Below are 27,266 nucleotides of genomic sequence, written 5' to 3'. Positions count from 1 at the left end.
ATTATGCTCAAACCTAGAAAAAAAAGTATTTTATCAAGTATATGAATTACATTTTAACAAACACAATGTTATTTTTGACTGATCTCATAAACAAAAATCTCTGTCCTAGAAATTTTAAATGGCAACATGTGCATTCCTACTTTCTGTACTGCTTTCATATAAAAAAATTATAGAATGCCATATTGCTGTGTGGAGTGCAAATTGAACAAAATGAGTTATCTCAAACACAACTGAAACAGTAGGAAGTAAAAAAAAACTAAAATTTGTGAAGCAAGAGGTGGAAGCAAACCATTCATTCTTATAAAAAAATAAAAAGTTATTTTGTTAGGAAGGGGTAAAAATTATTAAATGAAAGATTTTAGTGGAGGTTTTTTGATAACTAGGACAAGAAACTACTTCAATTAAAGCATCCTTCATCAAAGATTATTTAGATTTCCTAGATTTTGTTGCTGACATTTTGTATATACATGTGAAAATCAAAGGTTTTATTGTGTTCTGTAATTTTCTGGGTGTAAGTTGTGCCTTATGGAGCACTTGTAAAAACACTTGCACTTTGGCTTTTCATTGTCTTTCTGAGAAGCTTCATAACCAGATGTTGATATAGCACAATAAAAAAATTGTATTAGAATTGTGTATGATTGCAGCAGCTTTTCTGCTGAACTAACATCCTGGGGTTTTTTATGGATTCTGACATCTTCCCCATATTTGGAATTCAAACATTCCCTAATAATTATTTTATATAAGATTGTGAGTTGTAAACTTCTTGTAGTCCTCTAATTATATTCTTCTTCCTGTTTTTAATAGTGCACTCAGAATTACTTTAATGCAAATAATGTTTTGAGTTTTCGGTATTTTCATAGCATGTGGCTGACAAGCACATAACCTTCCTTGACCGTGGGCTCTCACAGGTCAAAAAACACAGTGTAGATTAGGAATAGGAATGAGTGTCTGTGCTCTTAAATTCCTTTGTAGAGTTACAGTTATGCACAGTGGGGTACTGTGAAGTAGCTTGTGGTTGCTTAAGTATTTTAGCCTCCACCAATTTAAGTGGAACAAAATGTTAAGAAGGAGTGAAATGACATTTCAGCTGTGGAGGAGCAAAGGATACACACTAATGGAGCTACATTTTTTTAAAGTCAGGTCTGTGCATCTGATCTATGTAACAGTGTCTGAATTCTCAAGATCTGTTTATTTAAATGTTGATTAAGGAGGAATTCAGGGGTGAGATTAGGTAGGGCTTCAGGATTCCTTATTTGCAAGGTAAATACTGTATGTAGCCTACTGTTGAGGCTAGTCCATGGATTTCATCATCAGTTCATAATGAAGTAAATGCTATTACCAGTTCTGCCCTTTCTGTCACTTTGATTTCTTCCTAATAGAGTTGCCAATGAGGCACATAGTGTATCCTCTGTGATTACTAAAATAAAGATCACCCCCAGAGGGCGGTGATCAGTGGTACAAAGTCTAATGGGAGGCCAGTAACTACAGCTGTACCCCCAGGGTCAGTACTGCGTCCAATCCTTCCTTCATCCACTTCTTCATTAACAAGCTGGATGATGGGACATGAGCAGTTTTACTGATGAGACCAATCTTTGAGGTGGGACTGATACACAGAGGGTTTTGCTGCCATCCAGAGGGACCTGAACAGGCTGGAGGAGGGGTCTACAGGAACCTCATGCAGATCAGCAAGGGGAAGAGCAAAGTCATGCAACTGGGGAAGCACAACCCCAGACACCAGCACATGGTAGACATAGATGTTTTTCCCTTATCTCTTGTGTTCATATTTTAAATTGAGGGTGTGAATAGTAAATTTGTTTGCTTAATTGTAGGTCAGTTTATTCAAAAAGGGTTTTGACACATTGAGGAGGACACTGCATAATTAATTCTCAAGAGTTTTGAGTTTTAGAAAAAGATGCAAAAGGTACAATAAGGTGCAACTGTTGTGGTTTAATCCCAGCTGGCAACTAAGCCCAACACAGCTGAGCATTCACTTCCCCCGCGTCTGGACTGAGGAGAGAATCAGAAGGGCAAAAACTGCAAAAGTCATGATTGAGATACAGACAGTTGAATAGGTCAAAACAAAAGCTGTGCACACAAACAAAGCAAAACAAGGAATGGATTCACTGCTTCCCATAGTTGGGCAGGTGTTCGTCCATTTCCAGGGAAGCACACATAACAGTGACTTGGAAAGAAAAATGCCTTCACTCCAAACGTATTCCCCTCCTTCTTTTTTCCCAGCTTTGTATAAGCATGATGCCATATGGTATGGGATATTCCTTTGGTCAGTTTGGGGTCAGTTGTCCTGCCTGTGTCCCCTCCCAACTCCTTGTACAGCTCCTAGAATAGGTGGTGAATTCTTCAAAACATTCATGTCCACTGTTTAATTTTTAGAGAAGAATTGTGCACGCATGCATGCCATAAAGATTGCTTAATGTGTTGATCATCTTTGTCAAGAGACTAATTTAACACGTGAAACCAAAATATCGCCCCATACTAGCTACTGTGAACAAAATTACCCCAGCCAGAACCAGCACAGCAACAAAGAGTCAATTGCTGTAGACCACGAAGGAAAATTTTGTCAAGCTAAAGTCAGTAATACAGGAGAAAAAAAATTGCTGAAGAAAGCATTCAGAAGATTACACAAGTAATAATAGAATCTGCTAATATCTTGCAGAGCCATTTGGTATGTGTACTGCTTCCCTTTGTGTGTCCTTCATTGCCTTTTTTCTCTGCCACTAAGAGATTTTCCAGTGATTTTGCTATTCTGAATAATGAGTTAGTGGTATGTGAGAAACTAGCAGTATCTTGTTGAAGAACTGTATGCATCTGATGCAGAAAAGACCCAGTGCAGCATACTTCTTTTAAACTGTTGGCATCAGTGTAATGTTGTATGACTTCTGATTCAAAGCCACAGACATCTGCCTGGAAAGCAGGCAGACCTCGCTGGTACCCTGAAATCTCATAAGTTAAGGCTGCAGTTTCCTTTCTGTGTGGCTTTGTTTCTTGCTCTTCCACAGTCACAAATTAGCTAAGACAGCAGATTATTTGGAATTTTGACAGGATATTTCTGTTCCATTTCAGTGGTTTTAACATGTTATCTGAAGATTATGAAAGGCGCTGTAAAATGAGCAGGTGTGGCTAGAAAAGCATAGGATGAAGGATCTTGGGGTTTTGCTTTGAACAAAATGGTAATTCTGTGGAAGCTCTAATGTGGAACTGCAGCACTTTGAAAGGTATTGCCTGCTGACCACTGTAAATTAGGCATTATTTTTGAAGGATGAATGAAGTGTGTTTCTCTTCCTGGGGTAAAGAAGTCATCTAACTGGAAGCAACTGGATGTTTTTGAAGTTAAGTCAGGATGGAACTAAGTATGTGGCTAAGTATCTTACATAGCTCAAGGAGACTCTCTTGGACATTTTTACACTACCTGTAGTTCCCCCAACCCCATCTGACATACCTTTTCATGTGTGGGTGGAAGTAAAAATGTGTTTGCACTTACATGAAAATATTTTAGCCTATTTTAATAATTCAAGTGTTTGGGGGAGTGTTGTGCATGAATAGTATGACTTTGCTTTTCCATTTCTTTCCGTTTAAATGACGTGGACTGTTTAAATGAAAAGCCACATTATCATATGGTTTTGTTTGCCTTTGAGTGTACAGATGACTGTCACTGTTTTGTAGGGCATATCTGATCCAGGGCTGATAATTTGTCTGTTTGAATATATTTGGTTAGTGAGTGATTCAGGGTACTTTGTTTTGGTAGCTGAATTTACTGTATTCAGTAGGGGGGTATAGTATGTGTTTTAATGTGCTTGAATTATAATGGTTTTGACACGAACTTGACTTTCCTTTTTCTGTGCTTAAGGATTTCACCTTCTATGTCTCTTTCTTTCTTGGCTGTTTATTTGACTTCTCTATTTTTCTTTGTTTCTTGCGTTTTTCCTGAAATATCCTCCGTGTCATTTTAGCCCTTTCATGAATACAAAAATAGTTGTATGTTGAATTGCACAGTCATTTTGTCTACTGATCTTCAAGAAATAATGGTCAGAGAATAGCTGCTCAGTGTCCGAGGTCACTTCTGCAGTTTATACATTGCATAGTAGCTTTTCCAAATCTCATTTCTACCCTCTTGTTCCTTGGTCATTTAGAATCTGGTTTAGCAGAAAGGTTGAACTTCCCAAAGTTTTTTTGTGTAACAGTAAGAAGTCAGGTAAAATAGTACTTTTTCCAAGGAGCTAAACCTGTCTGTGCTGTTATTCTGTTTTACAGCTCACATTGAGTTTCATCAGTGTGGCTTAATACAGTGCTGTTAATAATGCAAAGCAGCTTCCATAACAGTTTTTACAGCTCATGAATCTTTATTCTGAAACAGTTTTGAAGAAGTTGCCAGTGAGGTTTTTCAAAACCCCTCTTGTAAAACTCACTTGTTCTTATGAAAAATCTTTTCCACCAGCTGCCTTTATTTCTGTACTTAATCTGAAGGACTTGAAACACATAGTTTATGATTCATGAAATTGATATGAACATTAGATCTACTGGCATAGGTGGTATAAAAACAAGTACTTCTGTGAAAAGACAATTTTTTATTCCCACATTGATATGCCCTATCCACATGTATGCAGCTGTTACTTTTTTTTTCGTCTGGTTCATCAAGTTCTGATAAGTGAGATTTGAATACCCATCTGATGAAAATTGTCTGCAATTCTGATTTTCTTAGCCATAAAAAGAATTTTACTCCAATTATCCTTAGTACTGAAAATGAAAGATTAACTTTCCATTTTTGTTGTTGTGGAGAAATAGCTCTTAGCTGCAGTAATTCATACTACTGATATTTTCTATTTAACTTGGAAGAAGGAAAGCAATTAATACTTTCCAAACTATTTTTTGATGCATTTTTTCTGATTAAAACATTAAGAAAGAGGCATCACTTCTGTTTATGCACTTGACTCCTGAGATGTCTACAATATCACTCTATTTTTGAGGTTTTTTAGAAGAATGTTAAGGATTCATGTACTGGGATGAGGGAAAGGGGAGGGATATTTAGGTTTTTCATAAATTCCACGTGCTGTGCTCAGATACATTCTGAGATTGGAAAGTCACATGTTTTCAGTTCTCTTAAAGCAGTAAGTTTTGGTTTTGGTTGATTCCTTCTGGAGCTCCCTAAATCAACTAAAGTTTCCAACCTCTAGAGTTTTTAGCCTTTTTCACTTTGGTTACATCTACAATTAAGATTTTAAAAAGTGACAGCATTTGCTGTAGATACTGCCTTCTGAACTAGAAAAAGTAAATAATGTGTCAGAGAACGTGCGATAAGTAAATAAATTACAGTAAATAACATAAAGGTCTTTTTTATTCATACTGTGTTGGAACCTGATCTGGATTTCCTCACCCTTCCTCTTTGAAATATCTTGCTTTGGAGTTTGAGTAAGAATCTTGTTTTTGTTTGGTAGTTCTCTGAATACAAGCACAGGTGGCATTTTTTTTCTCCCTTTCCTCTCTCCTATTAGAAATGGTGAGATTTTTAGAACCAAATGTTTAAGCTGAAGCTTATAAATTCATATCTAATTCTTAAAACATCTCTTTTTGAAAGTTTACTGTCTAATTGCTTTAATGCTGGTTTTTAATTTGAAAAAGTACAATTTTAGAATTCTTAATGATTGAAATTGTTACTGAGAATTACAGAAAAATAATGCTAAGGGAATTTGAACACTAAGTATTACTTCATGGTTATATATTCTATTTTACTGAAAGCTGTTGTAATTTACTGCAGCTAATTTGTGAGCCTTCTTCCTGGCATAGTAATTTGTGATCTCTTTGATGTTGTTTCTCCTAATGAAGGGAGATGGGCAGGAGGAAAACTGCTCTTACATATTTTGAGGATGTTTAGGGTAATAGTGATGACATTTCAGTCTCATGGCTCAGAAAAGGAAAAATGGGATTGCATTTTCTACAGCAACCATCTGTGTTCAAACTGTTGTCAGTGGCTTGCGCGCAACTCCACTGTACCTTCACTGAAGAAAGGATTGATGAACAATTGATTCTTTGCTGGTTGTCCAAGGTTTGAACCCTATCATGGTGTAGGGAGCCATGAAACGTAGTAACATTAAAGAAGGAATGCTGCATATCCAGGAAAAAAATACTGCATATCCAGAATACTTTATTTTATGAATAAAAGGAGACGTTTCTGGTTGTTTTTAAGTATTCCTTTTCACAACTGGAAGTTTCATTTCTTTAATTACTGTTCTGTTTGAGGTTTGTTTTTTTTCAGTTGCAATTAACTTTTGAAATAACTCTTACCTTTGAAAATGCTTATATTCGTTGAAATCAAACAAGTGTACTGGGTAGTTGCAGAGAGTCTGGAAGGGTAGTCACTAGCAAGCTGCTGCATATAAAAACCTTCAGTGGGATGAGTGTTATTGAGTACCTGGCTGTTGGGGTAGGGTAGCAATTTCAAGGCTGACCAAGTTCTCTGCTTTGTGAACTGACTAGTTGACAGCTTGTTTCTTAGTGTTTGGCCAACAGATGTGTCAGTACCTCCAAAGGTAAGATACACTGATAGGATTCCAAACATCTTATTAGCAAACCTGTGCTTGAAGTGTGGCATTCATGTAATTTCTCCTCCTGGGACAGAAATAAAGTAGAATCTGGTAAAGCCTGTGGATTTCCCAAGTAATTCCATTTGGAAATAAGGTATATAATTAAGATTACAAATGAGTATGCTCAAGTGCTAATTTGTGTGACTGATTTTGTCTGAAGTGCTTTTATATTCTGAGGTCCAAAATTAACAAGAGAAAAACCTGAACAAGCAGAAGGTAAAGAGAGGTTTATAGTGGTGTCACAAGAAGAGGGCTGCATCATAAACAGCTTCCTTCTGGGTGAAATTGTAATGGGCATTAATAGTCTCAGGAGTTCTGTTCACTGTCATTCAGATTAGTTTGATTAGGTACAAAAATGTGCTGGATTTGCTCCATTTGGTTTAGAAGCAACTCTATTGAAATTAAAATTTCTGTGACTTGGACGGATGTGCATTAAAGCATCTGTTGATCTATATATTCAAGAATATTTTTTACGTCCCATTTTTCTGTCACATTTCTTTTGTGACTTTCAATATCTTTTGCACACATGATTAATCTGTAGAGTAATGGCATTTGACAACTGGAAAAATACGTTCTATTCACAGTCAGAATTAAGCACTTAGAGAAGATCATGAACTTCATGATCAGACAGAGACATGACTTTATTTCATAACCTTTTTTTATCATGTGCTTGTATTTACCCATTGATTTATGTGCCTTATTGATGTCTTTAATTATTGACAGCTATTCAAATTCTTGAATGCGGTCATACTAAACTCAGGGCAATTCAAGTAGATTTTGTGAGACAACAAACCTGCAGTGGAATGTCTTATTATTGTTCATCTTACTGTGCTGTTCATGTTATAGTTTATTAATTAAAGACAATTATCTGAACCAGTGACAATTTGTTTTGACAATTTGTACTATTTAAATCAGTATCTAACACATTGCATATTAGAAAGTTGGGTTTGTTTCTTTTTTAATCCCAGAATTGTACACTGGCATGATGTACATGACTCTCTTCTGTTAGATTTTTTTTTTTACTGTCTGCTGAAGAAACTGCTTTTGTGCAGTTTATAGGAGTTACATCAAACAAAGCCTGTCAAACTTTGACTAATTCTTTGACTGTGAAAAATCTGTCAGAACCACGATAAAGTAATGAATGAGTTACAGTGGTATACAAAATGACTGAAGGATTTCATAAAAGTACAGGTAGTGATTAATGTACAGATACAATGATAATAAATCCTTCAACAGATCATGTGATTCCAGTTTATGGTGCTGTTTTCTTTGATTAGTTCTCTGAAGAATTATCAGATTTTTTTCCCTTCATAAACAAGCTTTTGAAATGTCATATTATCAATTTATTCAAAAAGTTGTTCACTGAAGTACAGAATCCTTGGAGTTAAGCAGTAAAAAAATCCATTAAATTTTAATTCTATAACTTTTTGACTTTGTCACACTTATTTCAGTGTTAAAAACCATTATGTTAATACCTCCAAGTAGTAATTTTTTGGGTTTTTTTTCCTTAAAGCTTTCTTTGCAAATTGTTTTCTTAAACTGGAGTATTATTATTAAAGGAAAGTGTGCAGTTTGATGGCACTTCCTGTCTATTTGTAGTGTAACAGCTTCTCAATGAGATACTCATTCAACAAAAAGTATCAAAAGAGGAGATGCAGGAAATGTGTTTCTTATGACGTTGGATCAGTGAGGCAGTAGTTTTAAGCAATAATCTTGTCTATAGGGGGAAAAATAAATTATTGGATATTGAGAATTTCCTCTTGGGTCTCACAGTTCCCACCCAGGGAAGAGAAGTGGTAAAGGTTGGTTTCCATCATGCGGCATGGTGGTGCAGTACAGGAATTCTTGGGATGGATCTGACAGGTGTTGTGTGCTGGGAGTTCGGGTTAATGGAAGCATTCAGAGAGTCTCTAGGATGTGCACTGTTCACACTTGTGACATTGTACTTATGAACAAAGGCATAGAAATCAGAATAGCCATGATCCCCACCCATTTTTTAATTTGCTGAATTCATGTTTGACAAACAATCTCCAGAGAGGGTGCACTCTACCACCTCCCTAGGCAGCTTACTCCAATTCCTAACCACTCGGTCAGTGAAGAATTTTATTCTAATTTCTAATCTGAACCTCCCTGGCACTATTTAAGGCCATTTTCTTTTGTCCTTTCATTTGGGATGTGGCAGAAGAGACCAACCCCTGCTTGTCTTCAATCTCCTTTTCTCCAGGCTGAGCACCCCCAGCTCCCTCAGCTGCTCCTCATCAGACTTGTGCTCCAGGCCCTTCCCCAGCTCCACTGCCCTTCTCTGGACATGCTCCAGCCCCTCAATGCTCTTCCTGAACTGAAGGGCCCAGAACTGAACACCAGTGTCCAGCACAGGGGGATGGTCACTGCCTAGACAGAGTGCTTTATCTGACGTGTTATATTTTCAAGCAGTTGCCTGTAATATTTCCAGCTACAAGAGAAGATGTAAGAGATGCAAATATGAGTCTTGTTGAGAAGTCACAAGATCATGTGCACTGAGGAGAAAACTGTGGGAGTTTTTTTGATTTAGTAATAACTTACTTCGTGTACTAAAATGAAGTTTTCTTATCTCATTTTCACTTGACGAATTGTTAAAATCAAGGTGCTAAATCATTTCCAGAGCTTGTGTGAAACTTTGCATAGTGCTCACCTACCTACATACCATCATGTTGTAGGCTTAATTTCTAATAAAAATTTGCTATATGGTATCACTCACTATTTTATTGTATAGCTAGCTTTCTAAACTCTTGAATTATAGATGCGTAGCCTTAAAACTTCTTGGTATGCTTGTGATTGAGTGTTCTAAATGTAATACTTCTTCAGCTCCATTTCATTCTACTGAAATGCATCTTAGAGAAACTGTATCTTGCATATTTGCGCAGACTGAAAATTCTGCTTTCCTTTTCATAGGATAAGAAATGGGTTCTCAATCATGAAGATGTCACACTGGGGGAATTACTGGGCAAAGTAAGTAATAAAGTGAGCTAAATAACATTTGAGGAAGTATGTTGTAATCATTAAGCCATTTCTGTGTACCTTTTCTTTTAAATTACTGTATGCAATTTTTATATCAATTTTTTTTGTGTTAATATACAAGACCGCCTTATGCTTTAAACAGATGTAAATCACACTTACTAGTAAACCCTGTAAACACTGTGGTTGTGCTGAAATTATTTAACTAGCATACATATTGTTCTTTTTTGGAAGTGTTTTGAGCTAACTAGGTTTCTATAAAGCATGATGTGGCTGTTTCGCTTTCTGTAGTCAGAACAATTTTGCAAAATATAAATCAAACATGTAGAGAAACAGGTGTATGTTTATTTGTGTATAAAATTTGATATAATAACATGACTAAATCAATATTTCTTAAAACAAGTGGTAATTGCTCGTGCATGATTATTTTCATTCATTCACTGATGAGCGTTAGCTAATTTCACAATCTTATTTGTATTAACCTTATAAACTTGTACTTCACAAATTCTGCTGAGGAGCTACAAGTCTTTAAAATCAGACAAACTCCTCACATTTTTGGCACCTTTGCACCTGCAAAGATGTGGGTGCTACTCTGGACACAGTGTTTGAAAAGGTTTTCCAAAAACTGAAAAATAAGATTAAGTGAGGAGGAGACAAATCGAAGCAGTAATTGCCTTCTTACTATGATACACACTAAAAAAATCAATAAGAAATTCAAGAAATGAGGGAATGAAATACTGTCATAAACTTCTGTTACACGGGATAAAATCTCTTTGGCAGTGTAAGATGACAAAAAGTATGACCAGACTGAGCTGTGTCTGCATAAAATGCAGGTACTGCAGGATCTTCACATTCTTAAGCAGGATAGTATCAAGGGAGAAAAATAAAGATGTTCCAGGCATAAAAAAAGCTTTGACTTGCTAAAAAATAGATATGAATTAGTTTTGATGTGTAAAGACAGTTAAAGCAATTTGAAAATCATTTTAGTTAATTCAATTTACATGTATATTGCATGGTTTTGGTACAAAGCATTTTTAACAATCAATAAAGACAACTCAGAATTTTAAAGTGATTGTAGAAGGATGTTCTTTAAAAAATACAGAACAGGCTAAAAACTTTCTTGGAACACAGTATGAATCTTTTATGCATTCATCTCTAAAAAGATGTAATCATACTAAAAAAGATAAGAATGACACAAAAATCGGCATCTGTATGAAAAAATATTAAATGAACTATAGCCATTCACCACAGAAGTGAGAATTCTGAGAGTGCAAAACCGTGAGTGGCCTGGAAAAGATAAGGAAGAAATAATGAAATTTTAATGTGTAAAAGATGTAAACTTAGAAAAGATGAAGATTTTCCTTCACCTCAGGAGTGAATGGTCAGTTTATTTACTCAGTATTAATTCTATAATACCCCACAAAATGAAAGTTGCATAATAGGAATCTCTAATACTAAAAATCATGTATTTAATAATACTTCAATGTTTTTAAATAAAGAAGTAAAGCATTTTCAATACTTAAATAAAGCTTAGGGTGGGTTCAGATTTCATTGTTAAATACTTCTGACCGGAAGGGTAGAGGAAAAGTGAGCTGGGAGCAGCTCAGCTGCTAACCTTGGGAACCTGATGCCATTTCAGATATGAGAGGTAGTGTGGTAGCCTCTGGAAGAGCTTTGGAAGGTCCTAAGCCTCACTTGCCAGCTACATCTTCCTTATCCCAGGGTACAGAAAAAAAATTCTGAAACGTGTTTAGACCTGCATTTCTTCCCTTGTTACTGGAAGCACATTACTGTTTTCCATCGATGAGTTTCTTTTTTCCCTTTTCTGTCATCTTTCTTTGCCAACACTAAATTCAGCTTCATGATGTAACGAAATCTTCATCACTCAAGAAAGGAAGAAAAACATCTCCAGCAGCCTTTTTTGAAGTCAGATGCAGCCCCAGATACCAGGATACAGAAGTGTAATACATGTGGAAATTAGTCAGGCATGGTTTCAAAATCGAGTTGTGCTTATTCTTTGGGAAATACAAAGCTTAACTTGAAGTATGAGATCTACAGTTCTCTTCTTGTTTTCTTCTCTTGAGGGTTTTTTCATTGATACCAGTGTTTTGTTTTATACCTCACAGTTTTCTTCTTCCTTTAGTTTGTGTCCTAATTAATTTTCCTTTTTTTTTTTTATTAAATAAAAAATGCATCTGACGGAGATGATATTTATTACTTCAGCTTTCTTCTGTGAAAGCTAAAAACAAAATTAACTTGCCTTGGGGGCATGTTGTTCGCTACCTAAAAGGTCTGATTATAAAAGGAACTGCTTTCTAAAGTCTTGTCCAAGCGGGAAGCCTTAGAGATTTGCCTTTATAGACCAGTGCTGAGCTTGGGTTTTTAAGAAATTCTGATCACCAGACACAACAATAAATTTTGCAGTAGGTTTTATTTATGATAAAAATTCATATTCAGTGTTTTCATTCTTCATATTTTGGGTTTTTTTTCCTTGTATATGAGAATGTTTATGTTATATTGATGTGTTTTGTCCTAGTTATTGAGATTAGTTTTTAGTCTCTTCCAGGGTGCAAGTTAAAAACTATTCACAAAATAGTGTGAAAATGAAAAGTGCAGGAGTAAGAATAAGAACAACAGTCAGTGTCAGTTGATTTTGAAAGTTACTAAGAGATTTTATGAGAAAATTCTAACTACTTAGTTAATGGTGTTTTTTTCCTCTTTCCAGCAAGGTCAAACCAGAACTCATACACTGTGTTGATGTAACAGATGTACTATGTCAGAGTGAACTGCTTTTGTTAGGGCAGATACTGGAAGAAAATCTCATTTGGCTTCATAAACACATTCCAAAGTTCTGTACCAGTTTCAATAGCTGTCTGTGTTATTTTTTTCTGGAAATTCATTAAGATTTTATTTACATCAATGATCTTTTTTCCCCTGATTTCAGGGTAATTTTGGTGAGGTGTATAAAGGAACATTAAAGGATAAAACTCCAGTTGCTGTAAAAACTTGTAAAGAAGATCTTCCTCAGGAACTGAAAATAAAATTTCTGTCAGAAGCCAGGTAGGTTCTGTAAAATTACTTGAAAAAAATGCTTGTGGCATTTTTTCAGTTTTTATCACTAGATGCATTTACAAAACCTGACCTTCAGAAAAACTCAAAGAAGCAGTAGTCAAACTTTTCCTTCCTTTCTCTCCCTCAGTGCATTCCACCACTGTCGCCTTGGTAACTAAACATTGGCATTTTTTAACGTGTGAGTGCAGTATCGTCTGCACTTGCTGAAACCATCTCTGACAAAGCAAGCCATGCCTGTAAAATAAAATTTTATTGTCTTAAGTGCTTTCATTTAGAACTTTTAAGATGTGCCATGAGGATTGGGATAAGAAGACTGGAAGATGTTAATTTAAGTGTGATTATATCAGGCCTAACTCCTGCCTTACATGCTTGGCTAGTAGAGGTGATAAGTGCATCCAGATTACTTTCTTTAGTGGGGTATAGACCCCATTTAGTAATTTTCTCTTTTTAAGAAGAGTTTGCTCCAGTAGAGGTATTTTATGCTGTGTCAATCAGCATGAGATTATTTTCTTATGTTTCAAATTACAGTCATGGCACAGTATACAAAGTACTCTGAGTGTCAGCTGATGTGGATAGGTAGGTTCTGAGACTCCAGGGAGAGGGTTGTCTTGACATATATGTCATGATTTTTAAACTACCTTGCTCCTTCTTGCTATGAGGCTTCATGTGTTTTAACTTCCACTCCCAAACTATATCATGATCAATATTGAAAAGTAAAAGATACTACCTGCATTTATAGAATGGAAATCAGCCACCTATCCATTGAATCATTTTAAAAAGCTTGTAACTTGGCAACGGCAGAGATGTGTCATTTGTTGAGCAGCTTGACACTAATGGAAAAAAATGGTCTGATAAAATGGAATGTGTTATTTTTCGCTAAATGTGTATGTACCAGGTAGATTAGTATTTTCCTCTTGATCCCAGGAAAAAAGGGAAAAAGAGGAGGTGCTTTGAGTCAGCAAATATCAGAAGGAACATTTAAGTTGCAAGGTCTCTGTAGAATTTTTTTTTTGCTCTTCATTTCACTTACAAATCATAGCATGCTGTTTTAGGCTGGAAATGTTCTTATTAAAGCATTGTGTCAAAAGATGTAAATGTTTTCATTTAATTCACAAAATTGCTGTCCTTATAGTCTTCTAAAACTTATTGTATTAATTAATCTCTCAAAATTGGAACAAGTGTGCTTTTGAACAGTGCAGCAGGGAAGTATAGAGGCACGCTGTGCATACTGTTTTGATGTAGCTCTGCTTCTGGTCCACCACTGTAATGCTGTTTAAATACAAGGGTACTTAAGAAACTGCAAACCTGTGAGGCCATTTTTCAGTTATATAGATAAATGTCACATAGGCAAATGGTAAAATTACAATAAGAATAATTTCTGATTTATTAGTGTATCAGTATGCCTTTCATTTCAAACAGTGTGTTGATTGATCTGTTACATTGATTTTGATAACAGTAATGATATTTTTTTCTTTGATAACAATAATGACATCTTCCATTAATGTTAAAGGTTTAAGATATTTTCCTGTAATACTTAATCAGTTTGTACAATAAATTTTGTTAATATAATAAACCTATTGTGTGTTTTGCAGAATACTCAAACAATATGATCATCCTAATATTGTAAAACTTATAGGAGTTTGCACTCAACGACAGCCTATTTATATCGTTATGGAACTTGTTCCAGGTAATTGTTTTTTTCCTTTTTTTGCAGCCAATTCCACAGGTTTCATTGTTTCCATAATGTGAAATGTATTGTATTTGTCTTATTCTGCATTCTTATGACTGACCTCAAAAGTCACCTTTGCTGCAAGTCTTTGGAAATACTGGGTTCCACAAATCTGTTGAGAATTTTACTGTAGCCTTTGAAGACAACAGAAGCTTCATTCTTCTCCTGATGAGATATTAAATGGTATTTCCTTTAACAATAGAGCTAGGTAGTTAATGTTAAGAAGTATTTAACGAAACTTCATGTCCAGGTAATGTTTCAATTTTAATAACTCATGTTTGGGTCACCTTTAGTAATATACATTTTTTTCTTTACCAGAATGTATTGTTTGGTTTTCGGGTTGCTCTAGATTTATTTTGGAATCTAGTTCATTTTATTCTGCAATGGCTGGAGTGAATTTCAGATTGTTGGGATTATAACAGCTTTTGGGCAATTTTACCTCTTTGTTGATTTTCTGAGCAGCTGGAAAATGTGTTGGTTTGGTAACCTCTAGTACTGCTTAATATGCAACATTGTATTTTTTTAATATATCAATGGATTTGTCTTCAAAATTATACAGCAAGCTGCTTTAAGAACCATTTTTTTCAGGAAGACTTAGATTGCTTATAATTCTTGAATACTGGATGTAGTATGAGAGCACTGATGAAATATTTGACCTTGTGGAGTTTTCTGCCTTTATTAAATTGGATTATATTAGATTATTATATTTGTATGCACAATTAACTTTATTAAAATGGACACTGAAAGCAGTGTCCTCAGTTTTAAGGGGTACTTTAGTAAACAGCTTCTCCAGACATCTCTGAACTAAATCCTGATCTTTTAACACCTTTATCATTCTGGTTCAAGTTTTTCAGAGCCTTGTACAAGTTGTTGAAACATGCTAATGCTGTTGAGGAGGAATCAGTGAGAATTTTCCTCTGATTCTCATGCCTCTTTTGGAGTTCAAGTCTATCAAAACATTCATGTGTTTGAATTTGCTTCAGAAAGAAGCTTTTTGCAAAGAGAATTGTTGCCCTGTTTTGATGGTCTGTAAACCCTGGGCTGGCTGCTCTGCCTGCATGCCCTCATAAACAAGGTGCTACCTTCAAGCCATCACACTTTGCCACATGCTCTTACATGGTGGCACACCAAGAGACTGACCAAATCAGCAGAAAACATAAGGATGCCAGCTCTGAAGAAGTTGACAGAAAAAAAATCAAATCACTTAGATTAGTAGAGAAGCAGTGATTCTGATGTCACTGTTTTTTTCTAATGACAGGTTTGGATGGGATTACAAAAAATGATATTTAATCCTTCTCTGACTTGGTATTGGTGTCGTTTGAGGAACAGGATAGTGGTAAACTTGTCTCCACTTGGCACTAAACTTTCACAGTATCTTCATTGTTTTGTCTTAAATGTGTTTATGGTTGAATGTGTTTAAGCAGTTTAACTCTGACTTTCTGTTTAATAACTGAAAATGGCAAGTTTTACGTAGAATTATATTCTGTGAATGTATGACTGAGAACACATGTAATTTATAAATGTCTGACAGTTTTTTCCCTGAGGATAAAATTAGAAACATCTCCATAAAACAAAGGATTTCTCCTGTGTTTTCTGACTTCTGTCTAATGCTTGCAGATTTTCTGCCATTTTTGTATTCCGGATACATGTAGGCTGTACACCTACTGTGTCTTTTGAGACTCCTGTGGTGTGGTTCCATAGCAGCTAATTCTGCTTTGCATTCCAGATTCTGATTTCAATTCAGAGTCTTAATTTATTCAGGTATTAGAAATATATATTGAAACTTATCACCTTATACAGAGAGGTACTACTAATCGGTTAGTTATTCTGTCATAATAAACTGGCTCTGCAGAGATATCTTTGCTGCAAGTGTAAATAGGGTTAAAAACTATGCATATGGATAAAGGCATCAGTGAAAATAGTAAAGAAAGGTTGCAGATGGATATTTAAGCATGTGCCCATCCTCTATTACATGCAAAAATAGCCCAGATGTTGCCAACAAATGACAGAGAAACAAAGTTGTCAAAGATGATTATTCTTTGCAGTAGACCCTTTTCTTGGTGGGTGGTATGGGGGCTGTTAATATAAGTGACATGCGTCCTGTAAAGAAATGCCAAGATGGGTGATGTAGGAAGGATTAACTGAAATAATAACTAATGTAGCATATGGATACATAGAATCATAGAATGGTTTGGGTTGGAGGGGGCCTGGAAGATCATCCAGTTCCAACCCCCCTGCCATGGGCAGGGACACCTTCTACTAGAACAGGTTGGTCAGAGCCCCACCCCACCTGGCCTTGAACACAACTAACTACATATTAGTGAGAAAAAAACATTATTTACTTACTATTCACTTGCTGCTGGTCATGCTGATCTCACTGAACATGTCCTCCCAGTGTCAATCCGTCACAGATTACTCCAGTACAGAAAGGAAAGACTTGGTCCTTTCTGCAATTCACCTATCAAGAAATGAGGAAAAGGTCCTAATATAAGGTATATGTATGTTATATAGATCTCTCTTTAAGGGATGCACATATAGGAAAATGCATCCAGTTTCCCTGCCATTGGCTCGGTTTTTAGAGGGCCAGGTCTCTCCTCTTCTTAGTCTTGTCCTACAGGTCTTTCTGCAGGTTCCTCTACAAGTGGGAAGGAATACCCTGTTAGCAGAATGTGTGCACTGTTTATTTATTGTAGAATTTAGATATATTATTGCTTTCTAAAACCTATTCTTTTAATTGTTGAAAAAAATAAACTAAGTAAAATGCTCTTTGTTCTATATAAACTGAAGCTAAAATATATGTAGCAGCAATTTTCTTCATGTATACATGGAAAGTTATATGTATGCAAGAAATGTGACCTTAGACCACAATTCAGGAATTTGCAATGAGAATTGATAATTTTTTTTTTTTTTTTAAATCCTAAACAAGTTGTCCTGCCTTTCCTCCCCTCGCCTTCTCAAAATTATCAAGATAGCCAGGAAAAAGGAATCAATAAACTGTCACTATTTTTCTTACAAAGGTTTTATAATTTTTAAGTTGAGATCTATACATGGATCTTATTTGCAGGCTTAAGTTATGCTAGCTAGCTTCTGTGAAAAAGGAATTTAGCCAAGCAGATGGTTTTAAAATTTTTGTGACTGCATAATGGATAGATTTGCAATAACCTTTAAAGCACTCTTGCAAATTATTAATTTTATTCTCCTTTACGTAAATGACATTGAAATACTAACTAAAAGGATAGACAGCCCAGATCCTCATAAGGGCCCAGTGCTGTAGTTGCTGGATGCCTTTTCAACTACCATGTAATAATAAAACCCCCTGAATTTTACAGTGGCATGGCTTTCTTCTGTGTAATTTTTAGTAGAAATGAGAAAACAACTCTACCTAGAAATTACCTTTCTAATAAAACATTGTATTGTTAATGGAGAACTTATCATAGAGATTTCCTCTTCTTGTATGACTTACGACTCTTTCTCTATGACAACTGTTCTTTGTAGTTTGAAAATATTAAGACTGTTAAAAAGACTTCTTAGATAAATTAGACTGTTGCAACATGTTAGTATCTTGAAGAACTCTGAACATCATATAGGTTGCAGTAAGTTATTTTCTTTGTAATACTTTCCTTACTTTTTACTGCTTTATAGTAGTATATATACTGCTAAATGTTCTCTAAGATGGTTTGATAAGGTTTATTGCAAAGGTCACATTTGGTGGAGTTTTTTTCTGGTATCTTCTGATCTAAAAATAGGAATAGTGCATTATTTCATAACTTAATACAGGGACTTTTTATTAATCTGTTGTAATACACTTTAAGTACTCAGTTTATCCTAAGAAAGATAGAAGAAGTTAAAATGGGAATTGCTAATGAATTTTGGGGAAAGAAACCCTGTATGTTGAGACTTGCCAAATGCTTGGTGTTAGTATAGAGCCATGAGTTTGTATTGTTCTATGGACTTGACTGACCTGACTGAAAATTAATGTAGTAAATGTGCAACACGAGTCTTAAAGCTAGTCAGGGAGAATTGCTGCATATTTGCAACCACTGGAATTTTCTAAGGTAGATAAACCTTTGTCAGGGATGGTTTCCCACATGAGAAGCAGCAGAACTTTGTGTAAGAGTTTATAGCGCTGTGTAAGAAAGAGTGTAACTTTTCTGTAATGCCAAGTCAATCTGAAAAGCTGAGCATTTTACTCATATTTTTCGTGTTAATTTTTTCATTTTTCTTTGCTCTGTGTCTGTTGTCCTGGTGGGATTTTTGTCCTTTGTCTTTCATTGTTGATCTTAAAACTGAAGAAAGAGAAATAATCATGAGGAGCTGCTTTGGTATTCAGAACAGCAAAAGAACTATTTGCCTTTGTCTCTTAAGGCTGCACAGGGCATAAGGAGTTTTCGTAACAGCTCATTTTTAGCGAATTTATATGATGATCAAAAAGACTGCCTGGAATACTGCCAGAGTCCAGACTGACAAGCTGAAACAAATAGATGCTGAATTTTGTTGGGGTGTGGAGAAGATTATCAGGAAAATGCTGAAGGGGGTACAGAGCCTGCTTCCTGTTCTTTTCTTTTCAGAGTGAACTCAGCATCTTTTCATGATAAAAGGAAAAAAAGAAACTAAAATCCCCTTCTCTTTTACCCTTTCTAACTATTATCCTTCTGGCCCCAACTTCTCCTTTAGTGATCATGGATGACAAAGTTGGTTTTAATTCATTGCAATACTCAGGATCATTTAACTGCATTTTCATTTGCTTATAATTTATCATGCAATCTCCCATGTAATCAAAAAGGGACTGCAGGAGTCCCATTAAAAATTTGAATGTTTTTTCCTCTTCCTTTAGGGGAAGAACAAATTAAGATCAAATGTAATCTGTAAGATGCAAAAAGCAATCCTAAGCAACAACATTCTTTCTTCTCCTTTATGTTCATTTCAATTTACTTGAATCTTGGCTAGTCCTGAAAGGAGAATTTAATTTAGAGGTAAGAACTTGGCATGCCCTTGAAATGTATGTTCTAGAATGGGGTGTTTTGAAGATAGATGTGGAATCCTGTGGTGCACTTACCACTTTATGCAACTGTTTCAGCAACTTGTCTTGTAGAATCTTCCATAGTGCCTCTGTCTCTCCAGCAAAGAGTCTGCAAGATAAGCACCATCCTCATGCTTGCACCAGCTCTCTCTGGAAAGATTTGTCTAATTGGAGGTCAATGCAAACATCTTTGTGTGTTCCAATGCTTGATTCAGGGTAGTAGAAGGAGGCTTGAATTCACATGTTTCATGACCTGCTCCTTTTAGAAGTCGGACTGTTTAATCACAAGTTGGTAGCCTACTTTCTGTTTCAGGTTTCTGTATATTTAAACATTTTTATAACCAACATAGTCAAAATTAAAACCCCAAAAATATTCTGGAATAATTTTATTTCTGCTATGTCAGGCATTCAAATATAGTCAATTGAAGTGTCTGTCTTGTCTGTTGTCTTAATATAGCTTCCTCTAGCATATGCATTTTGCTAATATGATACATGATGAGGATATTATATATTATGATATTATGAAATCTAGATGATCTTCCTATACCAGATTCTTGCCTCAGACACTTCTAAACAGTTTCCCAGGAGCTGTCTCCTGATCCATTCTGTGTCCATAGATCATATTTAGTCTGTTCTATCAGTGATCTGCCCTGAGTGTGATTCTCACCCCCTCTCCCCAGTGTGTATTTATGGACATTGTTCATTCTCATACTAATGCATTGTAGGCATTTCCCTGGAGTACCAGTGTGCCTTCCTGATACCACCATAGAATTCCTTTTTGATAATAGATACATGCTGAAAAAAAAAGCAACTTCCTTGTTAACCTAACAGTGAGTTCGTGTTCCTGGTTTTGTCTAACTTGTGTTTATACATTCTGAATGCTGGCAGCTGGAAACAGGTAGAGCTGTGTCTGTACATGTGAACACCTCTGGAAATACCCAGTAATCTAGTAGCATAGGAAGGTTGTCAGAATTAAGTTTCAACTATGATCAGCTTATATCTAGACAAGTGTAGCCAGCTTCCCGGGGAGGGGTTCAGCAAGGTCATAACTTCTATCTTTGCAGCTGGATAAGGTAACCTGTAGAGGTTTGTTCTGTATCATTGGGGATGCAAATTGCCTGTGCCACTGATGCAGAAACAAATCAGAGGTGACAGGTTTTATTAGCTCAGGTGCAGCAGTGCTTGATGTGAAGTGCCCTGACTCCCAGGCACACCTGGAATGAGCATGGCCATTTCTGTAGTTCTGTACCTGCAGTCACCATCCCTTGAAGTGCTCATAAAATGAGTAAACCTGGCACTTTGAGATACGGCTTAGTGGGCATGGTGGTGTTTGGTCAAAGGTTGAACTTGATGATCTTGGAGGTCTTTTCCAACCCAAGGGATTCTATGATTCTTAACCTGAGCTCTGGGGTTACCTCTGCACTCTGTTCATGCTGTCCTAGCCACAGTTGGCTTTGGTCTGGCTTGGTTTATTCACTCCCTTTCTTCTGAAATCTGACTCCATTGCTACTTCCTGTATGTTACAGCACTTCTTACTTCCACGGGGTGTGTGATGTCAGAAACATGTGCAAATAAAGCCCAGTGTCTTGCCTGACCTACAAGGCTCACTTTTTGGCTTTCTTGGAAAAGAGGGCTTCAGGGCATAAAGTGTAGAAATACCTACATATCCATTATAGGTGTTTCTGAGGAGCTGGTACAAATTACTAAATCTTAAATTACTTTTGTGGAATTGCTCATATTTTCTGCATGTAGTGATACTTCAGGGTATAGCACCAAATCACAACTGACTTTGTGCATTTCTCTTGTTATTTGCACTGGAGCCAATAGACCCATTTATAACTAAGAACTCAGTTCTGAGGCTAACATATGTATAATTTATTTATTAATATGAAGTACAATATCCATATTATCTTGAGCTTTTCTGCTAAATTAATTATCTTCATGGATAAAGGAGAGCAGATGCTAAGAGCAGCTGAAATATGCATGTATCATGGCTTACTTGAGCCTTAGATGAGACCTGCTGTCTCTGAGGTGCCACTGATTTCATACACAGGCCTGGAATGATGATTGTTGCTGGGAAATAGCTGAACTTTTAGTTTCACATCGTGCGATTCAGCTGGTGCATTTTCTACTTTTCTGTGTTTTTTTCTCCTTCCTGCTTCTGGAGACAGTGAGATCTCTATAGAGATCATTCATGATTTTTTTCTAATTGCTTCTCCTTAGAGAGCCCTTAAAACTTTAATAAAGCTTTGCATGATCTGCCCCACTGATTGTATTGTGCATCCTCAGTAGCTATCTTTTGTGAGCAGATTTCAGATCTGAGTCCTATCTTGCAGTCACATCCTGAGTCTTTACTGCATGCTGTCTAAAATCAATACAACAGAAAAAAAAGGGTCAGTCAAAGTCCAATTAGAGATAAGGTGCAGTGATAGTGACTGTCTGGCTTTGTTTTCTATTCAGTTCTTTTTTTTTCCTCTAGTCAAATAAGTTATCTTCTCATTATTACTGGTTAGTGAAGCCACCTTCTGTCTACCCTGCAGTTTCTCTTCACATGGACCCCTGTCTTTCTCTCTAGTTTTTGTCTCTCTTACTTTATCCTCTTAAGTTAAATAACCAGCTTCCATTTTGATTTGTCTCTATTTCTCTGCAACTTGCTGTGCTTCTGCCTCTGCCATCTCTTCTTGTTGGGCATTTCACCCAAAGAACCAGAGACCTCCCATGGATTCCTTCTCTCCATGTGTCCAACTTTTCCCTCTCCTCACCAGCCTTCTTGTAGTACACACACAAATGTACAGACCCTATTTCTTCTTCCTTGTCTTACTCTTAGCCCTGTACTGTACATGGTTCTCTTCTTCCCTCTTTGCTTCATGGATTCCAGCTGCAAGATTATTAAGAAAAGGAAAAGTCAGATGCTTTTGTTGGGGTGTAGGTGGTGGTGATCAAAAATTCTTTTCATCTCAGAGCTAGTGTTTAGTAAAACAGGACCAAAACTCTGCTCTACGGTCTCCTTTTGTGGTAACACTTCAGACTACAGTTGGATTTTTATCTCTTCAAATGTTCTAGGTTTTGATTTTAGCATATTCCATATCAGTATTGTACAAAATCAAATCAGCAAGTAGATGAAACTAGAAAATCCATTTTAAAACTGAATAAAGACAAGCATAAAAAATTAGCAAAGTGCTTACATAGCTGTAAAAACTTCTGTATTCAACTTACTTCTTTTTATTCATTGTTATTAATATTTCTTTTTTACTTTGCCTGAAACAGTTTTAGCTGTAGTAGCTATTTAATGTGTCTGTGTTTAAAAAAGTGTTCATTGTTTTTCTTCAGATTAAAAAAACCCTCTGTTCTTCGGGTACATTCTGTTTCATGTCAGCTGTCATGTCTCTCTAATCTGGAATCCTTTTCAAGGCCTTCGATTATGGATTATTGAGCATAGTGCAATTACAGGAATTACTTATTCAAGAATGGAAGACCTCCTGGGGAAAGATGACTTTCTTTTCAGTTAGTTTCTGAAGAAGTTTTATCTATGCACTCACAGTGGGTATCCTTACAGCCACAATACTAAAACATAAGAGTCCAGGTAGTCTGGGCAGTGTTATTTTGGCAGCAGAGAAGACAAGGGATGCTAGATGTTGATGTCTCACTATGATTTCTGGTTTCTTCTTGACAGATGATGACAGACTCTGTTTTGGACAGGTATTTAATGTCACTTTGCATATTGGCTTCATGTTCTAGCTTATTTGATCCACCTGAAATCTAAAGCAAGACTGATGAGCATTGTCAATATTTCCTTTATTTTGATTATATGTCTGTGGTCTGCCATCCTGTTAAAAGGAAGTGAAATAGCACGTGTGACTGTGTTGTAGCCTTCTTCTTATCTTCATTTTATCTCAGTGCAGTTATTTTGTGCTTGTGAGTCATCTCTGTTCTGGTCTCATCACAGGTTGTCTGCTAAAAAGTCATCCGCAGGATAGTTCTGGTACAAGTCACATTTTCTCTGTGTTTACTTCTTTGCTGCTGCTGCTCATGTCCTTAGCTCTCAATGCACACTATTAATATAATTTTTTTTTCTTTCTTCATCTTGTGTTTTCACATACAGATATTTCTACTCATACTTCATTACTGCTGTTGTTAATATTATATTGGCAGCACTTTGCATGGTTATAACTACTTTTATTTCCTTTGCTTAACGGGAAAAATAAAGTTTTAACTGGATTCCACAATAGTAGTCTGTAGGCAGTTAGAAAAATAAACCTTGGTCTTAGTTACAGTTTCTGTTACCACATATATAAAATAAAAGAATAAAAAAAAGTGAAAGCACTGCATTGCACACAAATGATGCATTAGTTGAAATGTGAAGTTACAGTATTTTAATGAAAATGAGTGGTTTAGCATTTTTAAACCCTTGTATTTTTAATAGTTTGTCAAACAGCTTCTAACTTAAAAAACATTATCTCCTAGAATTCCCTAGAGATGCATATTTGCTATTTTAAATTCATAGTTAAAAGTAACTCTGTTTGTGTTTTAGATCCCATGTATATGGGATTAAGATAGTGGGCAGTAAGGAAATTCTAAATTGCTTCAGGGCTACTCAAAATACTGACCATTTAAGTTCTCAAATTTATAAATACTTACAGGTGCTGATAAAGGTAATTTCAATAATATTGCACTGGCCTGTAAAACAATTAGGAATATTGACTTCTAGAGCTCCCCTGGGTTAGGTGACCATTAGGAGGTGTGGCCATAAGCAATGTATCTGCATGATGAATGTGTGTATAAATATAAGGATTAAGCGGCCTCTTTAAACAAACCTAGTTAAAGAGGCTGTTTAACAAAGGAAATCCTCCCACTTTATTAAAACTTACATGTGAATAATAATACATAAAACTAAATATCATTCTTAGTAGTTGGTATTGTATTAAGACATTTATTAATATTTGTATAACTATTAATCATATTATTAGGATACTATGTAGAGATACAATATATAAACAAAAAAATATGTCTACATACCAGCTGAGTGGAAGATTTCCCATCATCATTTCAAAATGTATTTTCATTGTGTTCAGTGTCAATACTGGTTATCAGAATGATGCCAAGAGTGCCTAGAGCAAATAGGTAGGTGTCATTGTGGACACCAGCTCAGGAGAACACTGAAATATGTGGTCATAGTTGATTATAAATTCCAGTGAAGTCAGAGATTGCCATAAATACGTATTTTGTAAACCTATTTAACATTTTTCATTGTTGTTTCTTGCATTTTTGGTTTCTTCTCGTAGTTCACAGGGGTTTGTTTTTTTTCCTCTGCCAAAGCATTAGCTTGCTTTTTTGTGTGCCAAGGAGTGAACTGTTTTATTGCCATGCTGTGCTACTTATTGTACAACAAGAAGTTTATGCTGTAAAGCACAGCCAACACTAGGAATTGCTGATATGTAGTATTTTCACACTCTCAGAATTTCTGCATGTAATGAGACATAGTTCCTATTCACAGCAAAATATGCAAAGGGCTGTGTTCAGGAATCCAGTTACAACAGGCTGCTCTCATGCAGCTTCTGCTTATGAACTACATTTTGTCCTCTACTTAGTAAAATAATTCTGTTGTACTAGGAAGGCACTCCAGTACTGTTATTTATCCTCCTGTAAACCCAAAACAGGCAAGCAGTCTCCGATAGGTGATTTTATATATATATATAATGGTCTAATTTTTTTTATATTCTTGAAGTTGTTGGAGCAAACCTCATACTCTGGTTGTGTTGTGGCCATTAACTGGAATAACAGGTAGCCATGCAGAATACGATGCAAATTCCACATAAAAGAGAAAGCATTGCTTACTATTATGTAGTCATCTAGTTTTGTATCAGTTGTTTCATAGCCTAATTGGTCTAATTTTTATCAACAGCTGTTACATTGCAAAGAATGACGCTGTGTGCTGCAAATAGTGAATTAGGGCTTTTTATATTAAAGCTTACTTTCAAAAGTACATAAAGATATTGCTTAACCACAGTTCTGCACTGAAGAGTTTGTAGTGAAATACTCTTAATTCATCCTTGAAGATACTCATGTATTTGCTTTGCTGTGAAGATGAATAGCTGGAGCATTGACCGCAGTAAAAGTCAGAATTTACTGAGGAGTAACTCTGTTACTTAAAGGACAGACACTTAAGCCTATGTTAGTATCGTAATGATGAGGATAATCAGATTAAACCTAAACATTACGTATCTTGTGCAAAGTGAGATGCATATCACTTAGCTGTTTTATTTTGTCTGCAGCTACCACTACTTTTAATTTTGTTAAACAGAATATTTAGAAGATGTTTTTGCCATTTCTATGCAAGGACAGACACAAGAAAACAGAACAAACAGTGAAAACTCTGAGATAGATTAAAGCAATGTAATTAAAACTCTCATAGGCATCAAGTACACTGTATACAGCTCGATGTATGGTGCTGGTTTTGCTGAAACCCCTAGAATTTCATACAGTGCATGCCACACTCTGAAAATCAGCAAGTCTAAATCACTTCCTGATGGTATTGAATTGCATTGGAAAGTAACAGGCTTGTGCTTTGTGAGTTTGACATATGCTGATGTGAGGAACTGAGCAGCTTTTAATATCGTTCAGAAACAAATTGTTCAAAATTAGGATGTTAATTGCCTGAGCATATGGGAAATAAATTTATAACATGTATTATTTTTAAAAGTTTTGATGGATATGGTTGGGTTTTCTTTTTTTTAAAGTTTGTCTTAAGTTTCTTTATTGTCTTTAATACCTCGTTATTTAAGAACAGATGGTTTTACTGTTGATTATGGAGAGCATTAACTTATTTATACAAAGAATTTATATGAATTGTGAGGATTACAATTTACACTGATGTTGTTATAGCGGGTTTTTTTAAATAGAGAACTTTTGTGAGATTTTTTGGGGATTTGTTTCTGCGGGCTTTTTGCTTGTTTGTGTTTTTTTCCTTTTTTATTTGTTTGTTTATTTATTTTGTTCTCCGAGAATATCAAACTGAGCTTATCTGTCCTTTTAATTCTTCCTACAGGAAGTTGTTAGCAATTCTTAGTCTTTAATATTGAAATATTGGTTGATTGAGAATAGAGTTTTCTTAAGATGGTCTTAAATGTATTTTTATAAGCTGCCTTGATTTACTGCTCTCATTCAAGTAATGCCACAATTTGTCAAGATGGGAAGACTTCACAAAGTCGTATAGTCATACTTACTCATTAAAAGATGATACTGTGTAAAGGGCAGTGAGGTCTCAGCATATAAATAACAAAATTTCTTCAGCTTTTTGTGTGTGTTGGAGGGGGGTATTGCTTAGAAATTATTTTTATCTGTCTGCTGTAACTAGAATAATTCTGTGTACATGTGCAAGAAATGACACATACTTAATTGGAGTGTTTATCTTCCCGCTGGCAATACCTACTTTTTACCAGTTACCAGACTACGTCAGTAACTTCTCAGATTAAAGAAAAGGTGATTACTACCCATTCCAGTTTGCAGTAGTGATCTGTCCTTCTTCACTGGAGTTTAAAATACAGTATCACAAGATTCACTCTTGTCAGACTTTGGAGATGTAATGTGTGTAATCCTAGTTTGCAAAACAGAGGGTATTTCTAACTGGCTTTAGAGTCGAGGCAATCCAGTCACCTCTTGCTCTCCCATCTGGGTGTAACCCAGTCTGGGAGTGAAGGGCAGCTCCAACGTAATGTCTGAAGGCGTTACAGTTACACTTCATAACATCTGACTTTTTCCTTTAATATTCTCTTATTTTACTTCTTACACTGTGAAATATAAATGTAAATGGCCTCCTAAAAAGAGTCACATATGAAACTTTTAATATGTACCATAA

At 35.8% G+C, this 27,266-nt stretch overlaps 1 protein-coding gene across 3 annotated transcripts in view; it reads left to right on the top strand.

Annotated features, from left to right (window-relative positions):
• The window catches only part of FER (FER tyrosine kinase), a 161,458-nt gene that overhangs the window by 94,598 nt on the left and 39,594 nt on the right, over positions 1-27,266 (top strand). For all 3 annotated transcript variants that reach the window (XM_042028047.1, XM_042028046.1, XM_042028048.1), the window contains 3 exons: positions 9,528-9,584; positions 12,535-12,650; positions 14,255-14,349. In XM_042028047.1, coding sequence (XP_041883981.1) covers positions 9,528-9,584; positions 12,535-12,650; positions 14,255-14,349 — 268 coding nt within the window. The remainder of the gene's footprint in view (positions 1-9,527; positions 9,585-12,534; positions 12,651-14,254; positions 14,350-27,266) is intronic.

This window comes from Corvus kubaryi, unplaced genomic scaffold, assembly GCF_017639235.1.
Source record: "Corvus kubaryi isolate FWS band 111438036 unplaced genomic scaffold, C.kubaryi_AGA036_p1.0 37302, whole genome shotgun sequence".
Lineage (NCBI taxonomy): Eukaryota > Metazoa > Chordata > Aves > Passeriformes > Corvidae > Corvus > Corvus kubaryi.
The sequence above is the reverse complement of the archived record's forward strand: the minus strand, read 5'-3'. Positions and strand labels throughout refer to the sequence as shown.